The sequence below is a fragment of the Zingiber officinale genome, chromosome 8B, assembly GCF_018446385.1.
Source record: "Zingiber officinale cultivar Zhangliang chromosome 8B, Zo_v1.1, whole genome shotgun sequence".
NCBI classification, from domain to species: domain Eukaryota; kingdom Viridiplantae; phylum Streptophyta; class Magnoliopsida; order Zingiberales; family Zingiberaceae; genus Zingiber; species Zingiber officinale.
In genome coordinates this window covers 45,757,878-45,768,286 of record NC_056001.1, presented here as the reverse complement: position 1 = coordinate 45,768,286, position 10,409 = coordinate 45,757,878, and the positions used below count along the sequence as shown (strand labels likewise).

Sequence of the window (10,409 nt, the reverse complement as noted above, 5' to 3'; positions counted from 1 at the left end):
GAAAAAACTACAAGAACTTAAAAGGAAAATTATGATTAAATTTAAATAGCTTTAAATATTAAAATTTCAAAATTATCCACCAACAATGGATCCACTTTTAAATATTGAATTTTCAGAAAACAGTTTTAATACTCTGCGCGCATGGGCGCCTGAGGGGACGCCAACGTGACCGGAGTGGATCCTCTCCTATCACATGGGGGTGCACAGCACAGCATAAAGGGCCTATGTGCCTATGTGGCTGGAAAAAAAAAACTATAACTATAATTTTTTTTAAAGAAATACTGAAATCCAAAATATTATTATTATTATTATTATTATTATATTTTATATTGTTTAAGTCGATCATTTCAGTTCCATTTCCTCATCCGATATAATTAAAGAAAAGGGGAAAACAAACATATGAAGATCAACGAAGCACCTCTCCTTGAGGCTTAAATCTTAATCAGCAGAGCAGAGCAACTAACAACAGTCGAATTTAGATTTTGACAGAAGAGGAAATCGACGCACAGAGAATTACGTACATTAAGCACGAGGACGAGGAGGTGTTGGTGGCGGCGGCGGCTAGGGATGGGTGACGAGGCGGCGGGAGCAGGCGGAGCACGAGTACCTGCGGATCGTCTTCAGGCACATCGGCAGGAAGCAGAAGCGGATGGCCTTCTCGACGTCGGTGGCCTCCACCGCGCCGCCGCAGAAGGGGCAGCTCCCGGGCGCCTTGTGCGTGCCCACCACCTTCTCCTCCGCGCCACAGCCCAGCGCCCAGCACATTTCCCTCGACTCTCACTCCTTCCGCTTCCGCTTCCGCTGCGCCCCCGCCGGGATTCTTTCTTTCTTTTTATTTTATTTTATTTTATTTTTTCCTATTTTACTATAAATGGAGTAATAGTTTTTTTGTTGGGAGGAAGGACGGTGTGAGGCAGTGAGGGAGGGAGAGGAAATCGGTTTGCGAATTGCGTGAAGTAGTGACAGTGAGAGTGTCAGGCATGCAGAGCAGGTGACACTTGTCTGCGTTTCTCTTCTTTTCGGGTACATTTTTGGCAGGCTGAATCACTGACAAAGTGAGAAGGCTGCAACTCCTGCAGCTGCAGTCTTAACGCACACCGGGCAAGACAAGTTCAACTCACTTTTAACTTTAACGGTGCCGTTATCATAAAACTTCAAATGTACCTCAATGCTTTTACTTTCGGCGTTATCCTAATAGATAGGACTTTGGATTTTTTTTTTTTTTTAAACATTTACCTCGGATAATTTTTTTTACTTTTTAAAAATCAACTCTCAATTTTAATTAAAAAATAATTTTTTCTAAATAAATGATAGACTGAAGAACACTAAAATGATATACCGATTACTGTAAAACTTTTAGATTTATTTAGATGTTTGATGGAAAGCTTATGTAAGATTGGATCGATCGTCTAAGATTAATTGACGTAAATTAGATAAATGATGTCAATTAAAAAAATAGATATGACTAATTGTTACCATATATAAAACTCTTTTATAGTAAATAGTTAGTATAATAATCTTTATTTTCAATGGCATGGTAGTATTAACATTTATTATATAGTGTAGTTGTATTGTAAAATGATTTTAATTAATTTAAAATAATTTTGATGAAGTTTAAATAATTTTAATCAAGTTGGTAAAGAATATTTTGATATAATAGTCTTTAGAATGTAAACCTTGAGTGTATAATTTTAGATTTAATTATAAATATGTAGCTGCTATGTACCTAACTAGTTGCACAATTGTTTTAAAATAATTTTAATCAATTTAAAATGAGTTTGATAAGTTTAAATAATTTTGATTAAGTCAATAAAAAATAGTTTAATATAATAGTGATGTATATAATAGGAATTTTGATTAAAGTGAAATAATTGATTTTTCATATTTTACCAGATATTGAATAGTTGTTACACATGGCATCCGTTTGATTTTTGGCCTAATTTATTCGATGGATCTAGTTACGCAGTCAATTTAGTTGTACAATTAAGTCAATCAAGTTGATAGATCCAATAGTGTTAATCGTTATAAATGAGTACAAATGGATCAGTTCATCCAATCATGTTAGTTGATCCATTACCGATCTATTTAGATAGGTTGATTTGATCAAATCAAATATTTTAATTGGGCCATTCAAGCAAAATTAATTAATGATGATAAAAGGTGAATATATTCGTCTCCAGCGTTCCCGTCAATTCGTCCCAGGGGCAACACAGAAGAGGTAAATCACGGACGGCTACTAACTTTTGGAATAATGACTAACACATAAGGAAGACATTTACCTCGGCTTTGCCAAGATTCGAATCCCAAACATCATGATGACAACACTTCGTGCGCTAGTCACTAGACCCATCCAAGGGGACAGTTAAATTAATCTATGAACAAAAGGATGATCATATTTAGTAAATTAATTAAGCTGAATTAAGTGCTCGAGAATCTCACTCTGAGATCATTGTCTAAGAAAAATAGAAAATTATTAAATTTAAAATTACTGAATTTAAGTTCATATTTTTTTGATCTTCCGATATGGGCATGAACTCTGAGTCAGGAAAGCCAAGCTGCTAGCAAAGACTAGATTGCCAAACATAAACAAGTTGCCAGGGAAGGCTGAGTTGCTTAGAAAGATTGAGTTGCTAAGTTAGTCGAGTGGCTTGAGTGATTGAGTGGTCGAACTGATAAGTGGGCTGAGTGGATTAGCTATTGAGTTGGCCAAGCTAACAAGTGGGTCGAGTTGCTGAGCAGGCCAAGTGGCCAAGTGGGAGTGGTTGGTTGTTGAGCCGGTATATTGAGCAGGGAGGTTGAACTGTTGAGCCAAAAGGCAGAGTTGGCCTTGGGTCAGGGCAACCAGGGCCTTACCTAGGGCCCAAAAATACTAATATATATATATAAACGTTTGTTTTTTTCTTAAAAACATCTTTTCCTCACCCTTGTGTTTCTCATCGCCAAAGCCGTCTCTGAACTCCAAAGTCCTAGCACTCTCGACTCCCACCCTCGCGACAATTCTCCTGGGGACACCATCCTCATCGACCCCTGACTCTCACCCTCGCGACAATTCTCCTGGGGACACCATCCTCATCGACCCCTGACTCTCACCCTCGCGACAATTCTCCTGGGGACACCATCCTCATCGACCCCTGACATTTCCAGTGCCTTTAACCTCACCATCGAGAGGACAACCCATATCGACAGGGCTTGCGCCATCGGCAATCTCAACGGCTACTCCTCCGGTCAATAATCACTTTTATCAATTAGGGCAACCGTGACCAGATCTCGATTCTTTGCCTAGTTAATTAAGGTTTTGTTGTTTATGTGATTAGACAATCGATTAGGAATTTTACTGATTGCAATTACTTCTTTGACGATTGAACAAACAGATCAATTTTCATCCCACACACTTCCTCCTCCTCCCCTCCTTCAGGGACTTGGATTTTACCAAAATTTTAACTTTTTCTTTTCAATTCGATTCTTTGAAATTGTTCTCATTACTATAAGCAGATGATTTCGACTTCTTCTTCTTTGGTACTTATATTTTTCAAAAATTCTACTTTTTTCAAGTTAGATAGAAATTATTCTTATTATTGCAAGCAGATGACTTTTTCTTCTTATTCTTGTTGTTACAAATTAAAATATTGTAGTTGGTAAGATTCAGTTGGCTCCTACAAGTAGATAGCAACAATTTTTCAAACACAAGAAGTTGGAATTCTACCTTAGAACTTAGTCAAGCTCGTTGAACTGGAATTATGATCGAACACGTTTCTCAAATTGATCAAATTAAAGTATTTGGAAGTCAAGTCAATAGCTTGACATGGTTGACAATATGTGTAATATGTGGAATTTAGGAGACCAATATACAGAACTTTCTTATTCTGTTAAAGTCAACAGCTTGATCAAAGTATCTATTGATTTTTTTTCATCTTATGATATTTTTTTTTGTGAGATACAAGAACTTTCTTATTAGTTTACTCTAAAAAACCTTGACTTCCAGTTGTTTATTCGGTTTAGATGGATTCTTTTGGATAGTAAATGGAATAAGTAGATTAACTAAGTTTTCATGTCATTTAGCTAGTTAGATTAATGTACTTGTATTTTTTTCAACGTAGCATCCCTGAGCGGCAAGCTGGTCACTTTTGACTACTCCCACCCGGTCGTCCACCGAAAATTTGATCTTTTGGCAGTATATAGACACCACTGCCCAGAATTCGTTGAGGGTCGGTCGACCTAAGATAACGTTGTAGGCCGACGATGCATCCACCATGATGAAGTTTGAGGTCCTGGTTCTCCTCAACGGCTCTTCTCCAAGCGAGATGTCCAACCGGGCTTATCCGAGCGACAATACCTCATTGCCTGTGAAACCATAGAGCGGGGTTGTCATAGACAGCAACTCGCTTCAATCAGTTTGCAATTGATCAAACGCCTTCTTGAAGATGATGTTCACCGAACTCCTTATGTCAACAAAAGTTTGGTGAATAGTATTATTGGTAATTACCGCTCGGATAATCAGCGCGTCGTGAGGGATCTCCACTCCCTCCAAGTCTTTAGGACCGAAGCCGATCTCGGGCCCTTCAGCCTTCTCCCTGCTACATTCCATGGCGTGGATTTCCAGTCGACGATCGTATGACTTCCTGGCTCTATTGGAGTCGCCACCAATCGACCTCCCAGTGATCATGCCTATTTCTCCTCAGGCGGTATTGCTTATGTTTTCTTCTTCCCGAGCTGAGAGTCTATTATGTTCAGCAGGGTGTCGGGGGGACCCGTGTCATCCCTCCGATGATGTTGTTGATTGCGTCGCTCGGGTGTCCTTCTTTCGTCCTCATGCCGCCCCGTGGATCTATGCCTATGTCGTCGATCGGTCGACGAAGATCGACGGTAGTATCCTCTCAGCGCCCGAAGAGTTCAATATCCGAAACTCTTTATTCTTGATTTCCAGATCTTCAATAGCCCGAAGTTTCTTGGTGTTGGCTGAATGGATTTTGACTTCAAAGGTGTTGGCCTGTTTATTAAGCCGAGCTATCTGGGTGGCCTGCTCAACTTTTTTTCCTTTCTCCGCCTCCAATAGCTCGACGCTCTTAGCTAGATTGGCTCTTAGCTGAGCCATCTCAGTATTCATTTGCTCCAGCCGCTCCTGAGAAGCAGATGATTGGCCGCTCGGCGCCTTCAGTTGCTTAACCTCCTGCTCCAAAAAAGTAAGTCTTTGGCACATAGCCAGACTCTCTACCCAATATTGCGAGTAACCAGGAAAATATAACTGTCGATCGGAGATAAATTTAGAAAATACAACACTTACCCCAGTAGACATCTGGGTGTGGCAGTCCGCGAGTGCCTCCGAAGGCATGACCACTGCACGAGCTCGGGCGTCAGCCCATATCTGTACGAGCGGTCCCTGAATGATTATTTGATGCTCGGGGGCTTGGGATTCAGCGTCATCTGACTCACGCCATTCCTCAGTCGGAAGATGGAGAACCGCTGTTATGTGGCGTTGGCCGCTCGAGGATGATTGGGCCAAGGTCGCTCTTCCGGTTGGCCCAGACAATGACGCAAGACGGATGCCAGAGTTTTGAATCTTTGTTGGCAACGACATGAAGGCAATTGGTGGCGCATAGATGGTTCCCTATGGTAGATTGGATAGGGATGGTGTCTAATCAGATGACATAGGGGGAGCAGTCGTTGGAGCTGGAGCTGGGGTCGATGTTTCAACCCACTCAGCAGAAGGGCGCGGGCTAGTTCTTGTGGGGGTTCGCACCACCGAGGAAGCGAATCGCGATGAAGTCTCCGCCCGACGCCTCTTGCTCCTTATCAATGGTTCCCCAGATGAGGCTGAATCCGATGCCCTCTCAACCGGAATCACCGATAGCCGCTCGAAGGGAGGGTGCAATACACCAACCGGTCCACTGCTGGGTGTCCAACTGGCTATCCCTTCGCTCACTAAGGTTGGAGCTGCCTCGCTGTTGTCATGCAGGTCTTCTTGTGAGCCAATCGGCTGCAAACCGTGGCTCTCCAGTTTAGCCACGGTCGCCGCATTGATTTCAGCATCTACAAGCTTGGCTTTTTCGGCCAGACGCGCACGCAGCATGATATCAGCTACAAAAGAAGAAGAGAAATCAGTTATAATCAAAGGAAGAAGTGAAGAAGTTGCATACCTAGGCTGGACGAAAGCATTGTGTGGATCAGACTCAAGTCGAAAATGTAGAGGATACCCTCCAGCAGTAACTTGTGAATGTCATATTTTTGACCGGCCATCATTGAAGATGCATTGAGGTAGTCCGATTGGCTCTTGTACTCTTTTAGTGGAGGCTGATTCGCCACTTCGAGCTGCTAGTCAGTTGGGAAATCTGGTCGCTCGGAAAGACGCACAAAAAAGAAATACTCCCTTCAATGCTTGTTGGAGGTCAGCATTTTATCGAAAAAAACTAAGCCCACTCGGGCTTGGAAAAGAAAAGTCCCCGGCTCGGACAATTTGGGATAATAAAAATAATGAAAAAGCCAGGGAGTGAGAGGAATGTCGTGCAAGCGGAACAGAACCACCACCCCGCACAGTAGCCGAAAGGAGTTCAACACTAGTTGATGAAGAGAGATGTGAAAATATTTACATACGGCAGGAAAGAAGGGGTTGATTGAAAACCATAGCCCGAAGGTAAACTGATCCCTAAAGAAACAAAGGCAGCCTAGCGGCGGAGCATTCGGTCGATCGGAAGAAGATGAAGAAGAACTTGGTAATCAGAAGGAAACTCAGAGGTGGCTGTCAGGCTCTCAACGTCGCCGACGTCAAACCTGGACTTGGTAGAGATGTACCAAGACCCAGGGATGGTGACGGGAGGCTGTGAAGAACTCTCCATCATAAAAAGCAAAGAAGGCAGTGAAAAGATACGATTGGAGGGAAGGAAAGCTTACTGGAATGTCGCCGGAGGAGCAGGAGAGGAAAGATATCTTCGAGAAATGAAGGCGGAGTATTGTTGAAGAGCTTGAAGACGGAAATGTGCAAAAGGAGAAGGCGGCGTGCATGGGTTTATAAACCCCAGGACCGCTTGATTGAGGTCGTTCGATCTAGGGTCGTAGAGACCTAGGCATAAATATGGCCGTTGAATTCAAAGCGCTAAAAGTCACATCACCAGAGGATATCCGCTTATCATGTCAAGCGTATGGCGGTAGCAGGAGGGACACGTGGCGCTTGGCCACGGGATGACATTTAATGAAGGAAATTAAGAGGCATGGAGGCATGCTCAGCTATAATGAGCGGGGATTTGCACGATCTCTCGGAAATATGGATGGCGTAAACTCAGATCGCGCCCACCCAAGGGAGCGTAAGAGAAGATCTTGAGGATGGATCTTGCTTGTGTTGATCGACGTAAGGAAGCAGACGTATCGCCGAATGGTAGTCTTCAATAGGTCAATCGGCAAAGAAAGTTGCTAACACTTGCTCAGTTACAAGGGAGAGGTCACATAGCCAATCGTTGGGATACGTCGATCCAATCAGAAGCTAAGGAGTGTCATAAACCGATCGGGTGGAAAGCGTTATTGATAATTTGTCCAGTCAGTCGGACTTGCAGCCTTCATCGACTAGACTTGAGGGGGAGACATGTGATGTGGTGGTAAGGAAGGGTCCACCCTGCAGGGGTTAGTTGCCATGATGGAGGTCAAGATTAAGGCGGTCAATGTTCAGGTATCATATGGCCAAACTGATGATAATCGTATTGGCCGATCGGGCGATCAAGCCCCCGACCAAGAAGAGATGGTTGCGGTCCGACCCCACCTTTGACTCGGGGAGGTGTGTCAAACAATCGATGCTCAACGGGGTGTTATTGGATGCCAAAAGGAGGAGACGATATGCAGAATCCTAGCCGAGCCGCTACCCCGCTCGGCCGAGCAACAGGACTTGACACAGGCGCAGCGGAGTTCCGGTTGAGCGGACGCGACACAAGGTGTCAGACGCCAAAAGGAGGAGATGATATGCAGAATCCTGGTCGAGCAGCTACCCCGCTCGGCCCAACAGCAAGACTCGGCACAGGCGCAGCGGAGTTTCGGCCGAGCGGACGAGGTATAGGCGCAACAAAGTTCTAGCCGAGCGGCTAACCCACTCGGCCTAGCAACAGACCCATTGTGTTATCTCTCGACATCCTTTTGGGAGTTAGTATCATTGACACCAGACATGGTCGACAAGAAGATCGTACGACGGAAGTTTCCACTATCACATCAGAGATATACTCGACTTGTTAAGATATTGTGTCAGAGACACTTTACTAATAAGTCTTTTCAGGGGAAACTTAGAGAAGCATGCTCACTTGGGGAAGCATGCATGCGCGTTACAAGAACTCTATATAAAGGGGGGGTCCAAACATTGACGGGGGTACGCGATATACACTATTTGCGCTACAGTGTTCATTCTTGTTGCTCCACCCTCTATATCATCATCGATGACTGACTTGAGCATCGGAGGGCCAACGCCGAGGACCCCTTCCCTGGCTCGGCACTGACGTCATCTGTTTTATAGGGCAGAGCGGAGTCTATGAGCAGTCAGCGGGACCTCCACATCCCCAACTTTCCATCTCATCGACTTTTGGAGAGGATCAGCTTTCATTTCCCAATTTTGGTACGATTTGTTTACTAGGTGTTACTTGAGTTATAATATGCACCAATTCTGATTACAGTTTGCATTTAAGTTACAATCTGCACCAATTCTGGACGTGCATTTCCAATTTAGTAACTGATGGTTACTACTTCATTTTTTGTTATTACTTGTGTGAAGCTACTTGCAAACTAATGGCTGCTTCATATAATGGCAGATGGCTTCTTCTACTATTGTGTTTCTTTTTATAGTTGATGAATTGTCTTGTTTAGTTAGTACATTTTGAAGTGGTAACTTAATTTATTTCTTCTGAACTGCCTTGTTTAGTTATAGTTAATGGATGCTTCTACTATTATATAGATTATCTCCATCTATTGAAACTTGTGATGACATTCAAAACTTTGATCGTGTGCAAACTTTTGATGTCATTCAAAACTTTGATCATGGGTAAGAAGTTATCCATGAGCTAAGGTCTTATGTGTGATCTTTTGTGATATGATCCTGACGATAGATATAATTGGTCATAGTATAGTAAATAAATATTTCTGAATTGAACTGGATGTACATATATTATAAATATTTTATTTTTGATTGGTTATTTTTTATTATAAATATTTTCTTTTTGATTGGTTATTTTTTATTATAAATATTTTATTTTTGATTGGTTATTTTTTATGTATATACTATAAATAGATAATAGTTTTTCTTATAAAGATAATGATTTTCAACCATTAGAAAAAGTGATTAAAGATAATTATTTTAAAATATTGTGTGAAAAAAATAACGATTTTTAACTATTGAAAAAAGTGATATAAGACAATGATTTTGAAATCATGTGAAAAAAATTCAAAGACAACAATTTTTAATCGTTGTCAAAGTAATTTTAAATTAAGATAAACAATGATTTTTAAATTGTTGTGAAAAGAAATTAAAGATAATGATTTTAAACTGTTGTTATCGATTCATCAATTAACATTGAAGTCCTTAAGGAAGATGATAGTATTTAACTATTGTCAAAAGCATCAAAAGAACGATTTTATATCATTGCGAAACTATTGTATTTGATGTTAAAATATAACAGTTTAAAACTATTGTAGAACTATTGTCTATGGCATTCAAAGACTGGTTTAAAATCATTGTCATTAGTGCACTTTTTACAACACTACTAATTACAATCGTTTTTAAAAGACTATGACAACGGATCTTATCTGTTATCTTTAACTATTTTTGTTGTAGTATATTAAATAATTTTTTTTTTTCGAAAAGATATAATAGTTATTTATTCTTGTCTTCTCCTCAAAATTTCGTTCTGATCAATCCGTAGGATAATCATTATCCTATCGGTATTAGTACATGGAAGAAGTTGGGAATGAATTATTCTCTGTTATTTGCCATGGAGGCTTTTAACCCTGTAGCTAGATACTAGCCTTGAGTTTATCATGATGAGAAAAAAAATATAGAACCGTCCTATCAAAACCCGTAGAGCCGGTCTCACTTGAGTTTACCACGAGAGAAATCTAGAAAGTTGTGGGCTCCACGAAAGAAGCATATTGTATATATTTACCTTTGTTGGACGTGTGAAGAGTCACAACATACGAAAGGGTAAGGTTTACTTGCCCTTTCATCTTCCGCTGTTAATGTACAATTAGAGCACAAGTACTCACCATTTCCTTTCCTATAAATTCGTCCAAGGCAAACAGAGGAGGTAAAGGTTGGTTCATACAAGAACGGGGGATGTAATTTATGAATCATTGAAGAGCTTTTTCTGATTCACTCATGATCATTATTTTTCAATTCACTCGTGATCGCTCTTCCGCCGGAAAGTCCTCTAATTTCTTCTCCAAGCGCAAAA

At 41.2% G+C, this 10,409-nt stretch overlaps 1 protein-coding gene across 1 annotated transcript; it reads right to left on the bottom strand.

Annotated features, from left to right (window-relative positions):
- Positions 1–345: 345 nt before the first annotated feature.
- On the bottom strand, positions 346–908 carry LOC122017619. The gene has a single exon (XM_042575273.1). The coding sequence runs from the start codon at positions 763–765 to the stop codon at positions 562–564; it is 204 nt and encodes a 67-aa protein (XP_042431207.1). The 5' UTR covers positions 766–908; the 3' UTR covers positions 346–561.
- Positions 909–10,409: the final 9,501 nt, after the last annotated feature.